General features: G+C 49.4%; 1 protein-coding gene across 1 annotated transcript in view; it reads right to left on the bottom strand.

Moving 5' to 3' along the window:
• Nucleotides 1-2440: 2440 nt before the first annotated feature.
• CEP104 (centrosomal protein 104) overlaps nt 2441-24340 on the bottom strand; it is a 45483-nt gene continuing 23583 nt past the window's right edge. The window contains 13 exon segments of the mRNA XM_010361871.2: nt 2441-3173; nt 3965-4055; nt 10961-11028; nt 11211-11349; nt 13175-13283; nt 13979-14045; nt 14335-14371; nt 17571-17678; nt 18083-18289; nt 19342-19472; nt 19475-19517; nt 21818-21991; nt 23338-23505. Coding sequence (XP_010360173.2) covers nt 3058-3173; nt 3965-4055; nt 10961-11028; nt 11211-11349; nt 13175-13283; nt 13979-14045; nt 14335-14371; nt 17571-17678; nt 18083-18289; nt 19342-19472; nt 19475-19517; nt 21818-21991; nt 23338-23505 — 1458 coding nt within the window. The 3' untranslated portion in view covers nt 2441-3057.

Genomic DNA, 24340 nt, shown 5'->3' with positions numbered 1-24340 from the left:
TGATTCTTCTGTAAATAACAAAAGAGGAACCTGTTTTAAATGAACCCAAGTTTGCTTGTCAATCACTAAAAATGAAGTCTTTTTATAAATATTTTCTTTAAGTTACAACATATAGAAAACGTATATATGTGTGTGTATATATATTTCTCAGAAGTTTTGATTGGTGAGAAAAGAATAATTCCTTGGTTAACTTTTCTCATTCTTGTTCTGTTTAAGGAAATGTTTTGCCTGTATTTTTAAAATTGATTAGAAAATAATGGCCAACATCTCTTTGAAACCAGAAAAATCATTTTACAGACATCTTGGCATCTATACTCTGTTTTGTCTAATAAACTTTAAAGTATTTCTCTCCTTATACTTTTTTTTTTTGAGATGGAGTCTTGCTCTGTCCCCTGAGCAGGAGTATAGTGGCATGATGTTGGCTCACTGCAACCTCTGCCTCCCGGGTTCAAGCGATTCTCCTGCCTCAGCCTCCCAAGTAGCTGGGATTACAGGCATGCGCCACCACGCCTTGTTAATTTTTGTATTTTTAGTAGAGATGGGGTTTCACCAAGCAGCCACCGCGCCTGCCCTCCTCTCTCCTTATACTTCAAACACATTTAACCCAGGCATGTTGGCTCACGCCTATAATCCCAGCACTTTGGGAGGCCAAGGTGGGCAGATCACAAGGTCAGGAGTTTGAGACCAGCCTGGCCAACATGGTGAAACTCCATCTCCACTAAATATACAAAAAATTAGCCAAGCATGGGGGCATACACCTGTAATCCCAGCTACTTGGGAGGCTGAGGCAGGAGAATTGCTTGAACCTGGGAGGTGGAGGTTGCCATGAGCCCAGATTGTGCCATTGTACTCCAGCCCAGGCGACAGAGTGAGACTCCATCTCAAACAAACAGATAAACAACATTTAGCAGAGTATATATATTTTTTTGAGACAGAGTCTTGCTCTGTCATCCAGGATGGAGTGCAGTGGCACAATCTCAGCTCACTGCAAGCTCCGCCTCCCAGGTTCATACCATTCTCCTGCCTCAGCCTTCCGAGTACCTGGGACTACAGACGCCCACCACCAAGCCTGGCTAATTTTTTGTATTTTTATTTTTTATTTTTAAATTTTTTTTAGTAGAGACGGGGTTTCACCGTGTTAGCCAGGATGGTCTCGATCTCCTGACCATGTGATCTGCCCATCTCAGCCTCCCAAAGTACTGGGATTATAGGCTTGAGCCACTGCGCCCAGCCAAGCACAGCATATTCTGAAAGGTTCTTGGTAGGTCTTATATCTTACTCAGTATTCTGAGTCAACCAGAGGTATTAGTTTACCAAACATGGAGATTAATTCATGCAAATTCATGGTTATTAATGTATCCAGGCCAGGGAGTACATTGTTCAAACAGGGATTAGTTTTTAGATATTTTGTTGTTTCACACGGTTGGCAACTAAAACGTATTTATAGACTCATTGCATTTATACAAACTGCATCAACCCAAACCTTTTTTTTTTTTTTTTTTGAGACAGAGTCTCGCTCTGTGTCGCCCGAGCTGGAGTGCAGTGGCCGGATCTCAGCTCACTGCAAGCTCCGCCTCCCGGGTTCACGCCATTCTCCTGCCTCAGCCTCCCGAGTAGCTGGGACTACAGGCGCTGCCACCTCGCCCGGCTAATTTTTTGTATTTTTTAGTAGAGACGGGGTTTCACCATGTTAGCCAGGATGGTCTTGATCTCCTGACCTCGTGATCCGCCCATCTCGGCCTCCCAAAGTGCTGGGATTACAGGCTTGAGCCACCGCGCCCGGCCCAACCCAAACCTTTCTAACTATCATTTTCGAAGTTTGCCTATGCAACACCAGTGAGGCAAGCAGAAGCCCTGGGCACTGGGTGGGAAGGGACTGCCCTTCAGTCCATGGTAGCCTAGGCCCCTGGGAGCACAGGCTGGGGCAGGGAGAGGGTGGACGCTTCCAGACAGACCCTGACTCCCTCCACATGGCTGCCTGGATGTGACACAGGCCCAACCAAAGCTATGGACGAAAGCCCCAGCTCACTCCTACAGGAGGGGATGAGTTAGGAGACTGTTTTTTGAGGGTTGATTTCATCATTTTAAGCAATGTGTTGGTGTTTTAAACATCCTATGAACCGTTTGAAGAACTTACGGGTCCAATCACAACACGGATGTGGAAGGGGCGGGAGGCCCACACCAGCGGGCTTCTGCCTGCTGTGAACACAGGGTGATCAGGTGGAAATTCATTCAACAGTGACTTCCTCCACGTCTTCAGGAATTCCAAAGTGTGGAGAATGTGAAGTGCCTCTGAGCACAGGCACGGGCAGGGCCCACACCTGTGTCTACCTCAGTTCCAGCAGGGGGCGCATGCCTAACACAGAGGCGGCACTACTGGAGAAGCATCCAGCAAGGTGCGCGCTGAGGTGGGACCAATTCTCAAAAAAACAATTTAAAAAAAGATGTTCTCTTTTGCCTTTATTTCTTGCTATAGTGGGAACGTGAGTTCTGCTACCTGGGGCTGAGTGCACTAGGCAGCAGGCCTAGCGGACGGGGCCTGCAGGGAGAAGGCACGGCTGGAGGCCTGTGCACACCGCCACTCTCCTGGAACCACTGCTGGCCGAGCCACAGCCCTGCGGAAATTCTACTGCGTGTGGCAGAGACCGATGTGCAAAAGGTTTCTGGTGAATGTTTTATGGAAATCACTCCAAGCACTAAGGAAAGCGGGACCGTGCCTGTGCTGACCGGGGTCTTGCGCTAGCGCCCCCCGGGCGGTGCTCTCTGGCTCTGTCCAAACAGGACGCTTCCTCTTCTGATTCTAAGGAAGGCCTGAGACAGCCCTTACGAAGGCTTAACGTACAGTGCGGCCAGGTCCTGGCGCTGCACACAGGATCTTTGGTTAGTTCCATACATATCGTTTGCATAAGAGCTGACAGCACAGACATGTAAGAGGCGTGCATGGCTGGGAGCTGGGGACAGCAACCACAGCACGGGGTCACCAAGGCCAGAGAGTTCTGGAGAAATGGTGTAGAATCAGGAGACCTGCTCCGTCCCTTACAGAGCCCGAGCGCTGCGTCAGCGCCTGGCGTGCGTCCTGCTGGAGCTCTTGCTCAGCCCGCCCTTCGGGGTGGGGATCTTGCTTCCGGCCTTTGACCCTGAGGGGCCTGATGCAGCCACAGCTGAGCTTTTCCCTGCAGAGCAAGCACAGGACCCACATTAGGAGGGCGCTCCTACCCATGGACCAGGTGCAGAACCTGTGGCCACAGTGTGAGTGGCTGGGAGTGATCAGACACCCAGCAACAATATCTGAGGGCCCATGCTGATGGCCGTCACCTGACTACAGGAGCCAGGGCTGAGGCTGGTGGGGTCTACTCTTCAGTTTCCTTTTTTTTTTTTTTTTTTTTTGAGACAGAGTCTTACTCTGTCACCCAGGCTGGAGGGCAGTGGTGCCATATTGGCTCACCACAACCTCCACCTCCTGGGTTCAAGCAATTCTCCTGCTTCAGCCTCCTGAGTAGCTGGGTGCCCGCCACTGTGCCCGGCCAATTTTTTATAGGGTTTAACCATGTTGACTAGGCTGGTCTCGAACTCCTGACCTCAAGTGATCTGCCTGGCTTGGCCCCCAAAGTGCTGGGATTATAGGCGTGAGCCACCGTGCCTGGCCAGCTTCCTGATTCTAAACGCTCGCGTCAGTGATGGAGAAAGAGCGGAGGACTGGAGTGTGAATCCTAGGCCAGCCGCGGAGCCTTCGCACTGCACAGCCCGTTTGCAGGTGAAGGATTTTGGTCACGCGATTATGATTACTAGCCTGCTTACTAAGGAACCAGAACATGAAGAGAGGCTGGGATGCTTTTTTTTTTTTTGCTTTTAAAGGGATGTTTTTTTGCTTTTAAAGCCATGTTGCCCTGGCTGGGGATGGTCTTTTGAATAAGTCAAAATGGAGGGATGCAGACTCCACCCGCTCAGCGGCGCTGGCCCTCACCTGGCTGCAGTGCCGGGGCCTTCTGCAGAATGTGTGTCTTGCGCAGGTTCATGGTGCAGCCGGCGAGGCTCATCAGGTGAGCTTTCCACGCCTGCAGCGGAGGAGGCACTCAGTGTTAATCAGGTAAGATGGGCCTGGCGCGCTGCCCCAGACCCAAAGGACTCGCCGTGCAAGCTGAAAACGAGGGGCGGTTGCACCAGCAAGAGCTGCAGAGGCATGGCTCCCTCACCTGGGCACCTCCCTTCGGATATGCTGTGATACCCTCTGTGATCTGTGCGGGGCACAGCTCAGAAAGTACCAAGTCCTGTCGCCAGGCCAGCCTCTACCTCTCACGTCCCCACCCAGTCACACAGGGCCCTTGGCGTCAGGGTCTCTGAGCACAGCGGGAGCCTACATCTCACGTCCCACCCAGCCACACAGGGCCCTTGGCGTCAGCGTCTCTGGGCAGAGCGGGAGCCTACATCTCACGTCCCCACCCAGCCACACAGGGCCCTTGGCGTCAGTGTCTCTGAGCACAGCAGAGCGTGCACTCCAATGCAAGGGTGGGAAGCAGCATGCCCACATGATTACATTCCAGGCCAGAAGATAGAAGGCGCCAGGCCCCGTGGGCTCCCCACCAGCCTGCTGCCCGTGGTTCCTCGTGGGGTCACCACTCTCTTCATCCCTGTTCTTCCTGAGCCACGCCACATGCACTTGCCCCACAGAACGCGGGGCTCACACAGGCCTGACTGCCTGGGCAGCCAGCATCCTTCCTTCAGTACCACCTGTGGGACCGTCTGCATGGGGACAGGGAGCTCATCCCATCCCCCTGCTGGATATAAATGCGGGACCTTTCTTCTGATTCTCCGAGTCTTCTGGACATTCGGGTTGTTCCTGGTTTCTTCCCTTCTATTTAAACAACACTTGTGAAGCTGGGCGCAGTGGCTCATCCCTGTAATCCCAACACTTTGGGAGGAAGAGGCAGGTGGATCACTTGAGGTCAGGAGTTCAAAACCAGCCTGGCCAGCTTGGTGAAACCCCATCTCTACTAAAAATACAAAATCAGCTGGGCATGGTGGCGCATCTCATGTCCCCACTAGCTAATCTCAGCTACTCAGGAGGCTGAGGCAGGAGAATTGCTTGAATCCGGGAGGCAGAGGTTGCAGTGAGCCGAGATCACATCCATGTACTCCAGCCTGGGTGACAGGGTGAGAGTCTGTCTCAAAAACAAACTATACTCCCCAGGGACATTGCTCCAGCCTCTCTCCCATTCTCTGGTGGACCAGGATCTCCACTAGACATAGCCCTACTTCTCCCTGGTTCCTCTCTCACTGTCACCAGTGGCTGTCAGTTTCTGGCTGCCTGCGGTAGCCCTCAGGATGCTGGAGCACTTGCAGCCCCAGCCCTGCCCACTCCTGTCCCGCTTTAGCTGCTCTACGCAGGCCTGGGTTCTCGTCTCTCCAGGCCACCAGCAATCTTCATGTCCCTAAAGCTGGGGCGCCTTCTCATCAGGATGTGGCCCATCAGCATATGGGGTGCACTTGCTCCCCCCTGCCCTGTGGAGGGACATGGCCTGCCCTAAGGCTCCAATTCCTCCCTCCACAGCACAGCGGTGGCGGGTCCCTCTCCATCCCTTGAATCTGGGTGACTGTGGCTTGCTTTGGCCAATGGGACAGTGGCAGACACATGGCAGGGCAGGCTGAAATGAACTCATGTGCCTGGGCTCGTCTCGCTGTTGCCCTCTGTCACTGCTGCGGGAATGCCATGCCCAGGCTGGCGTGTGGGGTCAGACACATAAGCAAGGCTGAGGTGCCGCAGCTGCCTCCAAGACCATCCTAGATCAGTTTCTAGCTGCGGACCCCAGGCACACGTGTGTGAGCCCAGTCAGGGCCAGCAGAGCCGCCTGGGTGCCCTGTAGCCAAGTGCAGATGCAAGAGCTGGGCGGCTGTGATCAGCTGAGCCCAGCCAGGCCAGCAGGGCATCCTCTCTGATGGGCTGTGCTCTGGGGCCTCCAGGACGCCACCCTCGTCAGGCTTCCTCCCCAGTGAGTTTCTTCCCCAGCGCCTGGTTTGCCTTCTTACTCCCACTCTACCTGGGGCTTAGCCTGTGGGCCTCTTCTCTGTCTACACTTGCTCTTTAGGAGAGTGCTTCCAGTATTATGACCTTAAACCCACTTATTATACATGCTGACAAACCCCACATTTCCACCTGCAGCCATATGTCTACCGGCTTGCACATCTGACAGGCGTTTTCACTCCACAGCTCCAGGCTAAGTTCCTGAGCGCCCTGGGTTCCTGACCGCAGTCACCGCCTCACCACGTCATGAGGACTCCACTGGCAAGTCCTGGGTCTGCCTGCAGCACGTGTCCAGAATCTGACCCCTTCTTGCCACTCAGCTCTCTGCTATCACCCGACCTCTCTGTCCCACAGGCTGCTCTCAACAGAGCAGCAAAAGTGGCTGGCGTAGGGCCTGCCAAGTCATGCCCACTCTTCCGCTCAAACCCTGCAAGGGCATTGCCTTCCACTCACTTTGAAGAATAACGGTCAATGATTTTTCATCCCCAGTATTGCCTTTCAGTCTATTTATGTCCTTTGATGGAGAGGAGGTTCTCACCTTTTACGATTTAATAGTTTTATTACAAAATGAGTATACAGTTCAGTAGTGTTAAGCACATTCACGATGCTTAACTCCAGATCCCTTTTCATTTTACAAAACCCAAACTCTGCCCCAAGGTTCTCCATTTTATCTAACTGAATTGATCAGCCTCTTCCATCAAGGCTTAAGCTTTCTGTGTCCTGTTTGAGAAATCCCTTCCTATTCTGAAGACTATTCTCTTATCTCTAGCATCTCCTGAGAGATTCATAATTGGGCCTCTCACATTTGAATCTAAGATCCACTTGGAGCTTTCTTCTGAGCAGTGTGGAGGATGTCGAACTTCACTGTTTACCCCCCTTCACATCATTCAGAAAAATTCCAGATGTCAGGATTAGCACACAAGGACTTTAAAGCAGATACCTACTATATTCGAGGACTTAAACGTGCAACGAAGTGCTATTGATCTATTCGAACCCGGGCAAACCTTGAAAACATGTTAAGTCAAAGACACAAAGGCCGCATAGTGTCCAATTCCATTTACAGGAAATGTCCACAGTAGCCAAATTCACGGAGACCAAAACTAGACAGATGGTTGCCAGGGGCTGGAGAGAAATGGGGCGACACGTAGGCAGTGCCGTCTTTTGGGTGATGGGAAAGTTCAAACATGTGTGGATGGTTGCGTACCCCTGAATACATGAACACCCACTATCTGTACATGGGGAGAGGCTGTGCAGACTACATCTCCGGAAAGCTGTTAAAAACAGGTGATCTTAATGAGTGAACAGAGGTGAATCTCGGCAGAGAAACGAAACCTGTAAAGAAATCCCAGCCAAATACAAATACTGGAACTGGAAAGTACAAGATTGGAAATGAAAAATTCACTTAACAGAGGACTGGAGATGGAAGGAGAAAGGGTGCGGGGCCGTTCAACTAGAACAGAAAAGAAACACCGGACAAAGCCCAGTGACCCACAGAACAGAGAGAGCAGTCTTCACACTCAAGCAGGAGAGAAGGGAGGGAATGCTGAAGAGAGGAAAAATATTTGAAAAACGAATGGCAAAACAATTCACACAAAATTAGAAAGATGTGTCTCAGCAGGCTGGAGTGGCAGAGTCTCCTGCTGGCTTCCAGGAAGTGAGTTGTCCAGCAGAGAGGCCTCTGGTGCTGAGGACGGTGGGGGCCTCTAGGAGATGAGTGGCTCCGGGTTGACAGCCCCCAAGAACATACTACTGCTAGCTGCTGGGATGAACCTGGAAGTGAGTCCTTCCCTAGCAGGGCCCACAGATGACAACGAAGCCTGGCTCCGGACCCAGGGAACCCATGAGATAATAAGTGAGTGCCTGTTATCTGCTCACGCTGTAGGGTGTGAGGTGATGGGCCAAGCAGTGTAGATAATTAGATACAGGGAAAGCAGATGACACATGAGCTACGCCTGCTGACGGCCTCACAGGTACTACCTGTAAGAGGATGTCAATTCAAATCAGATGTTGGGAACAAGAAGGGACGGAAGAAAAGGTGGTTACTGGAGAATCTGAGTACTGCTCTTAGTAGGGAACCAATGGCAATAACTGAAATCAGAGGGGACGATGGGCATCGCACGGAAGGACGAGTAAAGGTAACAACTCAAATGCAAACACAAAGGCCCCTACATTCTGGAAATAACCAGGGGAAAAGATGTATGTGCAGTGAGAGCTGCTTGTACTGGGCAGAAAAGGGGCAGGATGCCCCGTAGGAAAAGCAGCCTCTGGAGGAAGGTGGATGGAAGCAGGGCAGGACAGATGCCTCTGTCCGGGGTGGAGGAAGGCGGATGGAAGCGGGGCAGGACGGCGGCCTCTGTCTGGGGTTCTTTCAAGATGCCTGATTCTATCGACTTGGAAACATGTCTTCGGTAATTACAGAACTTAATTCTTTAAAGTCCCCTAGAAATGGAATATAAAATGAATGTATTTACAGTTGGTGGCACTGCCAGCCAGGGCTCGCCCAAGTCCCTCCAACAGAGGGCCACTGGGCCCCCCATTACCAGTGGAAGATGTGGTCAGGACAAGAACTGGGAACAGATCTGATTTCCAGCAGCATCTCATGCCGGGGGTGCAGGTGCCACTGTGCTGGGGCTGCCCCACGTGCAGTGGGGGCCAAGGTGAATTGGTCGCCTGCAATTCCTGAATTCTGTCTCCCGGGCCGTTAGGAACCAGGGCCCATGGATGTAAGAAAGGAGACACAGATGTTGGGAGAGACAAGGTTAAATGAAGCCTGCAGCTCAGAACGGGAAGGGGAAGTGTGTGTGCGTGAGTGACAGAGCTTACTTCCCTTGATTTCTCCCGGCTGTGTCCACTGACAGTCCAGCCACAGCGACCCACCCAGCAGCGATGGGCATGAGGCCCCCAGCGCTGTCCTGAGACATCCAGTCCCACTAATGGGAACCAGACCTCTGTGACCAGATGGCTGATTCCAGGTCCGGGGCAGGAATGCAGCAAACAGGAGGGAACTCTCTGAGGCTGCATGGGTCTCATCCAGGCCTCAGGGGCGCCGCTGAAGACTCTGCCATAGGCCAGAGCTGGGATAATTCACGCATCACTAAGCATGGTAACTGCAGTGACTGGAACACATCAAATAATTTAAATCCATGGTTCATAATGACACTACAGACAAAACAAAACAAATTAGCTGCCATGGAAGATGCTAGTGACCCAGCTTACTATTCTGAAAACTAGTAAACCAAGGAAAAGAATTAAACCTTCATTCTACCTTTCCAGTAGAAAGTCTAACCCAGGGCAACCACAGAGTGGATGAGCTTCTGCTTAGGGGAATATCCCAGCAGATGAACGAAGGAGGGATGACAGAATGAGGCCCCTCCGGAGCCAGTGGGTTAGGCCCTGAGCATCAGCAGCTGCCGCCATCAGACACATCACGCACTAGCATTGCCTGTGAAGCGGCCACACCCACACCGAGCCTGTGCACACCTGATGAGGCCAGAGATCCAACCTCCTGTTTACAGGAAGTACAGGGACAGAGAAACACATTAAGCACCCCCAAGTAGACGTAGTCAGCAGATCCAGACGATGGTAAGCCCTATGGGGCAAACAGCCTCCTTCCTTTGCCAAGTGAATCGTAAGAAAAAAACTGAAGAGAATGAACTTGTTCAAAACAGACCAACCAGGCACCGTGTGTGGGCCTTCTATGGATCCCGGCAATCAAATGCTTCTGAGCTGATGAGATGGGGCAACGTGACCGATGTCTGGAAGGCTGAGGCTGTGGCTACGTAAAACAGTCCCGATTCCGAAAGCTCCGTATGGGAACATTTACAGATAAAACATGCTGTCTGGGTTGGCTTCAACGTTACACGAGAGGGGAGCACGTGGGGCACGGGTGAAACAAGACTGGCTGAGCTGCTAGTTGCTCAAGCTCAGTGACCGCTACAAGGGAGAGTCCGGAGAGTTTCTGTTACTTTTCTGTGTACTTTGTGATGCATTTCAAATTTTGAGAGACAGAGATCGACAGACAGACAGACAGAGAGAGCCAGATAACTGGGTAGACACTGTGGCTGAGAGTGGCTGGGGGCTGTCTTCTCTGTTTGGTGTGTGAGTTTCCCGTGGTTAAGAGAAAGCTACAGTGGCTGGGTTGGAGCCATCTTGCTGAAAAGCTGGGACAAGGGGAGGCAGCAGCAGGACACAGTGATACGCAGCAGGTGGCAGGAGCTAAGGAGGTTGGAGTGGAAGTGGCTGAGCGAGATTCCAAAACTGGGTCCTGAGCAGGGCCCCAGGACTCAGCATTCGCTGCCTGGCATAAAGAGGGCACCGCCAGCCCATCGTGTCGGACAGGGCCAGAATAACTGCCACGGAGCCTTGCACGCCCACGTCCCTCCTCGTTGCCTCCAATGCCAGAGGAGCCGGGCACATGGGGAAGCGGAGGGTGGGCACGTGCGAGCCAGCCGTCCCCACTAAGCCTGCGGAGTCACAGTGCAGCGCACTGGGGCCGGGAGGAGAGCTTGGAATCAGGTAGGAAGGAGAATCGTTTACCCAAACAGGCCTAGGTTTTACTAGGCAAAAGGGACTGCAGTGCTAGAGAATCTGGCCAAGGTGTCGCTGAGGGCCTCAGTATCTGGATAAAGGCAATGACCAGAACAAAATAAAACCATCTCATGCTTGTATCCCGGTGACACAGGCTGGGCCTCAGTGAGTTGAGGCTCCTCGACAAACCATTTGTAAACATAGGAAAGGAAATCATGTGAACACGTAGCTAAATGGAAGAACTATTCAGACACGGCTCAGTAGACGCTGTCCACTCCCTGAACACTCGTGTGCTGTACTCTGTGGCTGTGGTCCAGCACCACCACCACCACCACCACCATCACCATCACCACCACCGTCATCCACAGGTGTGTCAGCTACTTCACTGGCCCCTTCCCCCACTAGGCCCCTCACCTCTTCTCCAGGGCTGAAGTTCTCATGGCACAGAGGACACCGGTTTGCCAGCTTCTCTGGTTTGGCAGCTGAAATGATTTCAAAAAGACCCAGTCACTCCCTGAATGACAGGTGACAAGACATGCTGCTGGCCTGCCCGCAGGTGCTCTTTAATTCACCAAGCCGTTGCAGAGGCCCAAGAGCAGTGGCACCTCCTCCAGGAGGACACCTGGTGACCCGAGGGCACGGGAGCCTGGGAAGGGGTACTCACGGTTGCACTCCTTGTTTTTTATGTGTCTGGGCAGCTCTTCCTTGAAAACAGCCTCGCTGCAACGGTAACACTTTCCAAACCCGTCTTTTTTGTCACATTCTGTCAGCAAGTGCTCCGTCAGGCTGGATATCTCTACCACCTGGATTTTGAAATACAGAGCGAAGGATGTTGCTGAGAAAGCTGAAGCGCCCTCTGGCCAGCCTGCAGAGCCTGTGGGTGCCTCCCTCTGCCCAGGGAAATCTGTGTCACCTGTGCATGAAGTGAGCCACAGGCTTCTATCTTTGGCATTTGCCCACAGACTGTCTGGAGTCACTTGTGATACTTTGCTGAAGACCCCATGTCCTTCCTTTCCTGTCGCCTTGGCATCGGGCAGGGGCCACTGTAAAGGATGGGGGAAGCTACGGTCGACCTGAGTGTGAAACTTGGATGAGGACACAGAGTGGCTCAATGGTTATACGTGTGGCCCGGGGTTCAAATCGTGGCTCCCAGCTATTTCTAAGAATGTGCACAGAAACAGGACCACAGAAGAGTTGTAAGAGATTCTGCTACATTGGTGTCTCTGGCACGAATGACTTGTGTATACTCTATCACTTCAGGTCACAGGACTTGACACACTGTGAGCCAGTCCAACCTCTTTTCTTCATAAACTACCCAGTCTTAGGGATTTTTTTTTTTTTTTTTTTGAGACAGAGTTTCACTCTTGTTGCCCAGGCTGGAGTGCAATGGTGCAATCTCGGCTCACCTCAACCTCTGCCTCCTGGGTTCAAGCGATTCTCCTGCCTCAGCCTCCCGAGTAGCTGGGATTACAGGCATGCGCCACCACGCCCGGCTAATTTTGTATTTTTAGTAGAGATGGGGTTTCTCCATGTTGGTCAGGCTGGTCTTGAACTCCTAACCTCAGGTGATCCGCCCGCCTCGGTCTCCCAAAATGCTGGGATTATAGGCATGAGCCACCGTGTCCAGCCAGGTATTTCTTTATAGTAATGTAAGAAAGGCCTAATATAGGGGATCGGGGAAGACTTCTTACACAGGACACAAATAGCATGAACCATGAAAAACATTGGTAAGGTAGGCAATGCTCACATTAAAAATGAGTCTTCCTCAAGACACTTGAGACAGTGAAGATGCATGCTGTGCAGTGGGAGCAGGTGGTCACAATTCATGCGACTGACCAAGCACTCACATCCACATGGATAAAGAATGGCCCCAAACCAATAAAAACACATGGACAACCCGAGGTGAATGGGTGAGAAACCAGAAGGCACTTTGCAGGAGGACAGCCAATGCCTGCAGACAAAAGGACGGGTGCTCCACCTCATCTTCACCAGGGACAGGCACACTGGGCACCTGCCAAGGCAGCAGGAAGCATGGCCGCAGGGGTACTGTGGGAAGGGAGGCAGTGCCCGTGCTGCTGGTGGCAGTGCCTGGGCACAATCCCTTTGGAGTACTCCTGGGCAGCCCCACTGAGCATCAGCACACCCCGCAATCCCACGACACATTGTGAACCCAAGAAAGTGCATTCCCGTGCATCCTGGAAGGCACCAGAACACTGTGGCAACATCGCTCGTCATGGTCCCAAACTGGACACAGCCCTCGTGCACAGCAGCAGATGGATGGAGGCGCTGTGGACACGACAAAGCAAGAAATCCAACATGACACCACATGGTTCTGTTTCTATAAAGCTCAAAGAGCAAGGAGCACCCATTTGCGGTGTCAGAAATCAGGCCCCTGCTGACTCTGGGAAGAGCCCTGAGGGGAGGTGGTGGCACAGCACGTTTACGGTTCACTGGGCTGTCATACGGAATGACTCGCATGCGTTTTTCAGGGGTGTGTTAGGTTTCAGTTACTTTTCTCACAACCTCTCTGAAAATACTAAGCCTTGGGACAGCTTTGTGACTCGGTCTTTCAACAGTCAGGTGTTCATGCTCATGCAAGCAGCTGGGCAGCTGTGCCCCTGGCCTGACCTGTTTGCAGTGGTCACATCTTGTCAGCATGAGACAGTGCTTCCAGTAGTGGAGATCAAGACCTTCTTCTGTGAAGGATTCACTCCTTTCCCCACAAAAAATACACAAACTGAAAGGAAAGAAAAGCAGGAAATAAAGGTAAGGATCTAGTTCCACTGATGGCCGTTCTGCTCCCACGTCCCGAAATTCTGAATTGCCGCAGTCCCTGTGTTGTTTGCAGTTTCCCTCTCATTCCGAACTGCCTCAGTTTGCTCTGCGGGGCCTGGGCTGGGCCTCCCTTGCAGGCAGCAGTGGAGGCTGGGTGTGCCATGTGTTAAAGCACGATAAGAAAGCCCTCGCCAAGGAGGTACCTGAAATCAATGGGCGTACGATCCTTCCAGACTTTCACTCAGCATCATCAAGCAGAAAGGATATTTTAAGTTACAATAAAAAGATAAGACAAAGACCCTACATTCTTATAGATCTGTCCTGGCTGCTGTAGAGTAAAAAGAATTTTGCTGCTATGATATTCTGTGCCTGTTACAACAGTTTTGACAAACAGACTGGCAACTTCCACTGGGGCAACAGAGGGAAAGTTGTCTTCACTGACTCGGAGTGGATGCTGGTTGGTGGGGAAGGCACATTTCCTACCTTTTACAATGAATACGAAGGGCCAACTAGGGAGGACGTGTTCCCTTTCCAGGGTTTCTGTGTGGCTCCTCGCCCTGACCATTGTACAGTGGGTGGAAGACAGCGCGACTCACTTATCTGGAGAGCGCCCGTCAGCCTGACCGTCATATGGGGGTGGAAGACAGCGCGACTCACTTATCTAGATAGTGCTCATCCGGGATTCCCAGAGCTTCGGCAGGGGCTGCTTTCCCTCCTTGAATGTCTGAAGAGATTAAAACAATTTAAATAACTTTTTATAGAAATGATTTTCAAAATTTTAGTAAGCAGTTTGATGTGAGCTATAAAACCATGATACAAGTGAAAAGGTAGCAGTGTTTTCCATTCAGCTGGGAGATGGCTGAGGTGCAGCAGGTGTGCAGCGATACTTGCTGAATGGACAGAAGCCGTTTCCACATGGAGCTTCCATGACATGCATTTACACACCCTGATTCTTTACACACCCCGATTCTTTACACACCCCAATTCTTTGCGCACCCCAGTTCTTTACATACCCTGATTCTTTGGCTTCACAGCATCACTTTCTTTTTCCTAAGACACAAAAACAGTAAGGTCAGGGACAAAGGGCTGCAGTGCGAGTGTGAGTGAGAGCCTGCTGAGGATACGTTTTGATCCTGAAAGCACATTTCTGGGTTTTGTTTTAGAATTTCTACTGGCTGGGCAAGGTGGCTCATGCCTGTAATCCCAGCACTCTGGGAGGCCAAGATGAGTGGTGGATTGCTTGAGCTCAGGAGTTCAAGACCAGCCTGGGCAACATGGCAACCAAAGCCCTGTCTCTATAAAAAATACAAAACTGAGCCGGGTGTGGTGGTGTGCCCTGTAGTCCCAGCTACTCAGGAGGCTGGGGAGGGAGGATCACTTGAGCCTGGGAGGTGGAGCTTGCAGTGAGCTGACATCATGCCACTGCACTCCAGCCTGGGCAACAGAGTAAGACCCTGTCTCAGAATAAAAAAATAAAAAAAAAGAATTTCTATCAAAAAATAACTAAACTTTTGGAAAGAGGAATCAATATGCCCTGTCTTCAAAAGAGGCATGGATACTCCCTCTCCCCTTCTCTCGCAAGCCCCTCCCCTTGGGCCCTCAGCCCTGCCACTCTGTGGAGATAACTCTTGTGGCCACAGATCCCTTCCACCTGGCCTCCCAGTGGCTCATGACGCACCTGCGTGCCCTTCTCTGTCAGGTAACTCCTAAGCTCATCCTAGCAGCCCTCTTAGCCTTGAGAGACCCCATCACGTCTTCTCCCTGCCCCTCAGACTCCCCAGCACCATCGCAGTCTCCGTCAACACTGAAAACCTCAGGGGACACACCATCTCAGTGTGAGGGTGCTGAGGGGACTCCCTGAGACTTTCAGGCTTGAGGGGAACAAGAACAAGTTGGTCGCTCTATAGATGGCACTTAAATGATGCATTATAAAGAAGAATACTGTCTATTACACTTATAGAAAATTCAATTTTACTAGTAATTTCTCTCAAACTCAACCACTGACTGTGGAAAACATGCAGCAGTGCGATTCTAGTTCCATAGACACCCACCCTGCCCCCCAAAAGAGCACAGGTTTATTCCTATTATCGTTATTTTTAGACAGGGTCTCACTCTGTTGCCTAGGCTGTAAGTGGTGCAAATACAACTCATTGCAGCCTTGGGCTCCTGGGTACAAGCCATCCTCCTGCCCCAGCCTCCTGAGTAGCTGGGATTACAGGTGCTCACCACCATGTCTGGCTAAGCTTTTTTTTTTTTTAAGTTTTAGTAGAGATAAGGTCTCACTGTGTTGCCCAGGCTGGTCTTGAACTTCTGAAATCAAGTGATCCTGCTGTCTCAGCCTCCCAAAGTGCTGTGATTACAGAAGTGAGTCACTGTGGCCAAGAGTATGATTTTAGAACCAGAAAAGGACTTAATATGTAAATTCTGAAAGTTCTGGAGATGGATGGTGGTGATGATTGCACAACAATGTGAGAGCACCCCATGCCACCGCAGTGTGCACTTAAAATGCTAAGATTTACACTCTGCGTATTTCACCTCAATAAAAAAAGAGAAAAAACCATCCCATCCCGTCATTCTCCTGGGAGAGGCCTTCACCAGGCCCTGTGTGGAGGCGCAGGCCTGTACTGGCCTCGAGGCCCCAGCACCCCATGGCCCCTAGCACCCTGCAGCAGGGACCCACTGCCTGGGTCTTTCTCCCTTGTCTGCTCCTCCCTGGAGCCCCAGCTCCATGAGAGCTGGACTTTGCTTTGCTGCCTGCTGTATTTCCACAGCCAGATGGTGCCTGGCACAGAGAGGCGCTCCATAAACACCGAGCCAATGAGCAGGAGCTGCAGGCTCTCAGGACAGCTGTGTGGAGGCTGTGCAGCCTGTCAGCACAGGCAACCCCGGGACAGACAGTGCTGTGCAGCCCGTCAACACAGGCGACCCCGGGACAGACAGCTCTGTGCAGCCCGTCAACACAGGCGACCCTGGGACAGACAGCGCTGTGCAGCCCGTCAGCACAGGCGACCCCGGGACAGACAGCGCTGTGCAGCCCGTCAGCACAGGCGACTCCCGGACAGACAGTGCTGGGAACAATAGCTCCTGGATGGCTGCTACACCAGGGGCCACTGCCACCAGGTCCTGGGTTGTGGTGAAGCAGGTGGGAGGCAGGCGCCTGGCAACGGGCTTAGTATGTGCCAGCTCATGGCTGGAGGAAAGCCCTTCAGTTTGCGACATCCGTGTCCTTGTTTGTGTACTCATCACAATGAGTGTGTGCTGAGCCACCGAGGGTCACTGAGCACACCAAAGTCGTCCACACCACGATGTGGACCTGAGCCAGAGGCTCACCCCCCATCCTAAGGTCTACCTGCCTCCTTCTGCCTCTTTGTGTCTTTTTCTGATTGTGACTCTGACGTTCCAACATTTGGTGGAAATGTCACTGTGACTTTTTGCCATAGGAAGTTCAGCATATATTCAGTCACATTTGATCTTTTTTCCCCATTTGTACCCATTTCTTCTTTTAAAAATCTGTGGTAAGAACACTTGACATGAGCTCTGCCCTCTGAGCAGCTCTGGGTGAGCTGTGCAGCCGAGTGGGCTGCAGGCCTGAGGTGCCAGAACTCATTCACCTGGCATGGCTGAAACCTCAGGTCTGTGGAACAGAAACTCCCTGTGTTCTGCCGCCTCTTATTTCTTCTTTTAAAGCAAATTTTCTATCAACTGAAGGAAACTTCATCATAAAATTAGTGTTATGAAGCTAATTCATATCCCAGAAGCAGGGAGGCTGAAAAGGAACACATTTATATTCAACCAAATATTTGTTCCCAGTACACATAACACCCCCATAGGCTTAAAGAGTAAGGGTTCATGGAAACAGAATGTTTACCTGACACCTTCCCTTTTTAATGTGCTGAAGCAGACCTTTCTAGTCAAGCTGATTTTTCTCCTTTGTCTCTGAAGGTGGCTGGAGAGCTGTGGAGGAGAGCAGCTCTGTGCCCACAGTCCCTGGTCCCTCCCTAAACCTATGCAGCAGCTCACATCAATTCTGACAGAGGATGGAGGGGCAGGAGGAGTATCTGTCACCCAATTCCACCTCTCCATGGAGGGCTTCTGTCATCTACCCCAAAACTAACCTAAAAAAACAGAAGGAATCAAGATGCTCATTTGCATAATTCCATGAAAAATCAGTCAAGTATGATGTGGATCTGTTACAGTAAAATACATGGCAGCTAAAAGCACACAGGTGAAAGGCGCGTTTACTCCCAACCTGAACTTCGGCCTGAATTTCTTTCAGTGCTGCCAGCTGCCCTTGTAAAGCTTTTATTTCCTCTTTCTTTTGTTTTTCAGCTTCTTCTGTAGCCGCTTTTCTCCGTGCCTGGTAAGAAAATTATTTTTCCATTAGAATAGCTTGTTAGGGTAATCTTAGGAACTGGGAGACAAACTAGGGCATGTCAACTATATTTCTTGTAAATGATAATATTCACTAAGACTAATAACAAGCTAGAAGCAAATCTTTTCCATTGATGTCATCGGTGTTTATTGATAAATAAACCCGCCACATTCTCACGGCTATCATTATTCCGTTTGCAGCCTGGGAAGCTGAGGTTCTCATTGGCAGAAAGTGGAGGAGCCAGGATCTGAATGTAGGAAGCTGCTCTTAGCCAGTACGCCTGGGCTTCCCATACACATGGCTACTTCAATGTACGTATTGACTTATTTATGTACCAAGTAACTTCTTCAATATAGGATGAGGTCGTAACTTCACCACAGTTAACTCACCCTCATCTCAGCATCTGTAGGTCTGCCATCTATTTTAGCAAATCCCTCAAAAATGGTTTTGTAGAGAATGTTCTTGCGTGTGTTGCTGTCGTCTGGAGGAAGGTACTCCAGAATGGAAGCCTGGTGCTGTCTGTACATGTCCAGAATAATTCTAACTGCCGTCTCGCGGACCTCATACACTCTGTGCTCCAGGGAACTCACTGAAAACTAAAGTTGGGAGGGGCTCTTGTTACTGACTCTTAAAATAAAATTAATTTTTTTTTTTTTTTTTTTTTTTTTTTGAGACGGAGTCTCGCTCTGTCGCCCGGGCTGGAGTGCAGTGGCCGGATCTCAGCTCACTGCAAGCTCCGCCTCCCGGGTTTATGCCATTCTCCTGCCTCAGCCTCCGAGTAGCTGGGACTACAGGCGCCTGCCACCTCGCCCGGCTAGTTTTTTGTATTTTTTAGTAGAGACGGGGTTTCACCGTGTTCGCCAGGATGGTCTCGATCTCCTGACCTCGTGATCCGCCCGTCTCGGCCTCCCAAAGTGCTGGGATTACAGGCTTGAGCCACCGTGCCCGGCCAATTAATTTCTTTTAGCATACAAAAAGGTACATTATAACATCTGAAAAATAAAGAAAAGAGAAAACATCCATATTAAGTATTATGAGGTACTTCAAACCTAAAACCTCACGGATCTACCGTCTCGATGTAAGCCGTGCTATACTTTTATCATGCGTGTTTTGGATCTTTGTAAGAAACAGAATGCTGTGGCTATAGTGTAATTTCACCCCACCGTGCATCTCCGGGGCCCATGGTTTCTCATCCCCCTTGGAGGTGTGCGCTTCTGTGTAGCCGATGTGCAGATTTCAGGTTTTTGGATTTGCGATCCAAACCAGTAAATATAATGGCAGTATTCCAGAATCTGAAAACAATCTGAAATCCTAAACACTTATGGTCTTAAGCATTTCAGATCAGGGGCTTCAACCTGCGCCTGATATTCTCCATCACACTGCTGTCATTGTCTCTTAAAGACAAAGAAATGTTTTTTATGATTTGTTTCTCTCCATGGATAAAGATCTGTACACACCACGTCCCACCAAGTAGGATTAGACAGCAGGATGCATGTGGGGGCCCCCATTTGTTGGATGAAATACTGGCTATTTTTCTGAAATCAGTCTCACTCATTCCTTCAACAAACGTTGATGAGACCCTTGCCATGCTCCAGGCACTGTGGTGAGTGCCAGGCCAGGTGGTGTGTCACACGCGAGGTCCGCTTACCTTCATCACGTTGTCAATGGTGAAGCCCGAGCTCCCAGTGCCCAGGTCTTTCAGCAGCCGGGCAAGGAGGCCCATCTGACTCATTGCCAGGTGAACTGAAGAGTTTGCTTTCAATGGCTGCACCAGGTAGATGGAATAATTTGGAGAGACTTAACTTCTTTAAACAAGGCCATTTCCTACGAAAGACAACATAATTTGTTAATTTTCACTGGAAAATGCTGGAGGCAGTTTAGTACAACGCAGCATGATCTTAAACTAAACATTGAAGGAAAAAATAGGGAAATACAGAATGATAGTGACAAAGAGCAATAAGAGCACCGATCTGTAAGCTTGTATTTCTATTTACAACATAACAACGATTAGAAATGAAAACCTGAGTCACAGGAAATAAAACCATGAAGAATAAAACAATTTTATGTGTAACGAAAGCTCTTCAGAAGCGTAATTGAAAACTTGAAGGTTTCTCAGTACTCTTCAGCTTCAAGGAAGAGGTTTTCTCATTTCTAAAATTCTAAAAGAAATTATAGTTGTTGCTAGAATCATTGTTATTTTAGTATTTATTAAATGTCAGCCAAGAGTGTATGATTCTGCAGTGATATGGTTACTAGTGGATTAAGACGGAAAAAAATGTAAGTACCATTACATATTTTAATGTCTCTAAACAAACAAGTCTTTATGTAATTAAGATATTTATCACTTTATTAACCAGATACAGAGAAAAAAATAAGATGTTGAAGCATTAAGTTGCAATCAGAAATAAACCTGTTTCCAATAGGTCTGTAGGTCCTATCATCTAAAATAATCTCTCACCTTGCTGGCCCAATTCACTCTGTATTTGGGCCTGTGAGTGACTCTGTATAAATCTAAAAGCTAAGAGAAGAGCATTCTCCAGGGAAGTTTGGACAGTAAACTCCTTAATGACAAACAGATGCTGTGGGTGTATCTAGTCTGCTAACCGGCACACTGGTGCACAATAATTGTAACCCTCAACAGATTGCCTTAAGGTTATCTGAAATAGAACATTTTAGCACCACCAAACTGCTCAGAAATTAATGCGGCTTAAAAACAATTAAATGAAGCAATAACATGTGCTCGTCTGCAACATATCTTTTGAAAGATGAGCCTCCCCACCCCCAAATTCTAGCTGTCTTAACCAGAGTGTATTGTAGCACATCAGCATGACAGCATTTATTCTTACTTTTTATTAGCATTTGTCTTCCTTATTTACTCTGAAAATTTAGATTTATTAAATGAAACTAGATCTGTAGTTACTCATATTTTAGAGAAATGACCCCTTTGGATTCTTTTGAGACACAGTCTTGCTGTCACCAAGGCTATACAGTGCAGTGGTGAGATCACAGCTCACTGCAGCCTCAACCACCGAGGCTCAAGCCTCTCACTTCGGCCCTCCGAGTAGCTGGGACGACAGGGCTGCATCACCACACCTGGCTAATTTTCGTGTTTTTGCAAAGACAGAGTCTCACTATGTTGGCCAGGCTGGTCTCAAACTCCTGGGCCCAATTGATCTGCCCACCTTGGTCTCCCAAAGTGCTGGGATTATGGGCGTGAGCCACCCCGCCTGGCCTGGATTCTTTTTTTTTTTTTTTTTTTGAGACAAAGTCTTGCTCTGTCGCCCAGGCTGGAGTGTAGTGGCGCGATCTTGGCTCACTGCAAACTCTGCCTTCCAGGTTCAAGCAATTCTCCTGCCTCAGCCTCCCAAGTAGCTGGGACAACAGGCATGTGCCACCACACCCGGCTAATTTTTGTATTTTTAGTAGAGAAGGGGTTTCACCAGGTTGGCTAGGATAGTCTCGATCTCCTGACCTTGTGATCCACCTGCCTCAGCTTCCCAAAGTGCTGGGACTACAGGCATGAGCCACCTCGCCCAGCCTGGCCTGGATTCTTTTTTAAGAAGGATCTGCACAACATAAAATTTTGTGTAAAACTTAATTCATAAGCTTTCTTAAGCCCAAAGGGAGAGTCTTAAGAACTCCTAGACTAGATGAATTCATTAGCTAGTTTAAAGACAGCAAAACATATTTTCACATTATGGTATGTAACTCTGTGTCCCCACACTCATACATTTATCTCTATCTCAATATTTCCCATAATATCTAGGCTAGAGGAGGCATGTTTGGTGAAAGAATGAAAATATTTCAGTTAAGACAGTTGTATCTTTTATTTCTTTACCCTCAAATTTTCTATTTTGATATCATTTTCCATTTTTATTTATTTAAAAAATTAATGGCATATATTGGATAAAAGAAACATTGGAAAAACCCAACTGTAGATTTTAACTGAAGTTTATGTCTAAGACAAAACTGACCTTTTAGAGCATAAGGAAAGTGTGATGGCGAATCCCTGATAATAATGTTAACTGAGTAGAGACAGAATCTTGTAAGGTGTTAAGAAAGCCAGAGAGCTACACGAATATGTTTATCATCTATGGTTTCAAAAGTCGTGGTGAAGTTCAGACCTGAATAAAATTTGCAGCTGTCACACGGAGGCGGGCAGAAGAATCTCCAGTTCTGGTGAGCAAAATGGGAATGGTCCTCTCCACACAGTGAGCTGTTTCAAGTTTACTCAGTTTATGTTTAGGAATATATTGTGTAATGATCATTTTCAACAATTTCAAAGAAGCCTGAAAGACCTAAGAGAAAAGGGATAACCACAGATGAGTTACTACAGTGGAATTCTACCAAGAGGAAACATGGAATCTACTATCAGTAATACATATGAACATTATATTGAAAATGATGTCTAGTCTGAAAGGCTGAAAATGGCAAACTGAAAACTGCTCTCTAAACACAGTACCTTGTATATAGAGGACATATGCTCTTATTTCACTGTCATAAATCACTCCTCATCTTCCCTTCACACCGAGCATCTAACAGCCCTGTTTCAATGGGTTAGCCCAAATCTTCCCTTCACAACAAGTAACTAACAGCCCTGCTTCAATGGGTAAGTCCAACTGTGCAACGTCCATTCTTTTTTCTTTTTTTGAGGCGGAGTCTCGCTCTGTCGCCCAGGCTGGAGTGCAGTGGCCGGATCTCAGCTCACTGCAAGCTCCGCCTCCCGGGTTCATGCCATTCTCCTGCCTCAGCCTCCGGAGTAGCTGGGACTACAGGTGCCCGCCACCTCGCCTGGCTAATTTTTTTTTTTTATATTTTTAGTAGAGACGGGGTTTCACCGTTTTTGCCAGGATGGTCTCGATCTCCTGACCTCGTGATCCGCCCGCCCTCGGCCTCCCAAAGTGCTGGGATTACAGGCATGAGCCACCATGCCTGGCCTGCAATGTCCATTCTTTTTTTTTTTTTTTTTTTTGAGACGGAGTCTCGCTCTGTCGCCCGGGCTGGAGTGCAGTGGCCGGTTCTCAGCTCACTGCAACCTCCGCCTCCCGGGTTTATGCCATTCTCCTGCCTCAGCCTCCGAGTAGCTGGGACTACAGGCGCCCGCCACCTCGCCGGCTAGTTTTTTTTTTTTTTTTGTATTTTTTAGTAGAGACGGGGTTTCACCGTGTTAGCCAGGATGGTCTTGATCTCCTGACCTCATGATCCGCCCGTCTCGGCCTCCCAAAGTGCTGGGATTACAGGCTTGAGCCACCGCGCCCGGCCGCAATGTCCATTCTTAAGGCCCACTCAGCATTAGAAAAACAGTAACTCTCAACCTCATCGGGTTTCATGCAAAGTGAGAACACAAATGAAGATGTGCTGGCACTGAACCAGGCCTCCACAAACACCTGGCTTTGCAGAACTGTTGCTCGAGACCAGAGACAATGACCCAAACAAAGGCAGATTTCCCAGACCCTTCATGTAAGATCAGTTGCACAATATAGCTCTTGCTAGAGAACCTCATTTCTTAGTGATTCTATCGAGTTACAGTTGGTGACCATGTCAATGACCAACTGGTCCTCTCTCAAGCTGCTCTGGTCTTCTGTGGTACAGCACATGATCTCGTCCATGGATGCTGGAGCCAGCACCAGCTGAGGGCACTCACAGAGGTCACAATGTCCTTTATGGCTCTTCTAATGAGAAAGATGGATGCTCTCAGTGTGTTCTTTAAATCTTCTTTTGGGGTTCCAACAGGCATTTCCATCAACTTCTTATACAAGGCAAGCAGTGCATCCTCTCGGTAGGACCATGTCTTAGAATAGGCCCCAGCAACCTACCACAAAACAGGCAGCATTTGCATGACATCACACAACCACCCTCCAATACTACACAACTTGAAGGCTTTTTTTTTTTTAAACTAAGATGATTCATTTCTAATAACAGAACTTTTATAAACCGATTCATTTCTAGTAACAGAACTTTTACAAATAAATATGCATATTTAGAGAAATAATTTTTTCTGATAAGGAAATATTAAGTGCTCCAAGGGAAATATATATATATAGTTTTTTGAGACGGAGTCTTGCTCTGTTGCCCAGGCTGGAGTGCAGTGGCGCTGTCTCAGCTCACTGCAAGCTCCGCCTCCCAGGGTTCACGCCATTCTCCTGCCTCAGCCTCCCGAGTAGCTGGGACTACAGGCGCCGCCACCACACCCAGCTAATTTTTGTATTTTAGTAGAGATGGGGTTTCACCGTGTTAGCCAGGATGGTCTCAATCTCCTGACCTCGTGATCCACCCGCCTTGGCCTCCCAAAGTGCTGGGATTACAGGCGTGAGCCAGTGCGCCCAGCCTCCAAGGGAAATATTTTAAAGCTGAGAATGAGGTGAAAATCCTACTCATTTCTTTTTTTTTTTTTTGAGACAGAGTCTCACTCTGTCACCCAGGCTGGAGTGCAGTGGTGCGATCTTGGCTCACTGCAGCCTCCGTCCCCCCGCAGGTTCAAGCAATTCTCCTGCCTCAGCCTCCTGAGTAGCTGGGATTATAGGCACCTGCCACCGTGCCTGGCCAATTTTTGTATTTTTAGTAGAGATGGGGTTTCACCATCTTGGCCAAACTGGTCTTGAACTCCTGACCTCGTGATCCACCTGCTGCAGCCTCCCAAAGTGCCA

This window comes from Rhinopithecus roxellana, chromosome 12 (assembly GCF_007565055.1).
Source record: "Rhinopithecus roxellana isolate Shanxi Qingling chromosome 12, ASM756505v1, whole genome shotgun sequence".
Taxonomy (NCBI): domain Eukaryota; kingdom Metazoa; phylum Chordata; class Mammalia; order Primates; family Cercopithecidae; genus Rhinopithecus; species Rhinopithecus roxellana.
The sequence above is the reverse complement of the archived record's forward strand: the minus strand, read 5'-3'. Positions and strand labels throughout refer to the sequence as shown.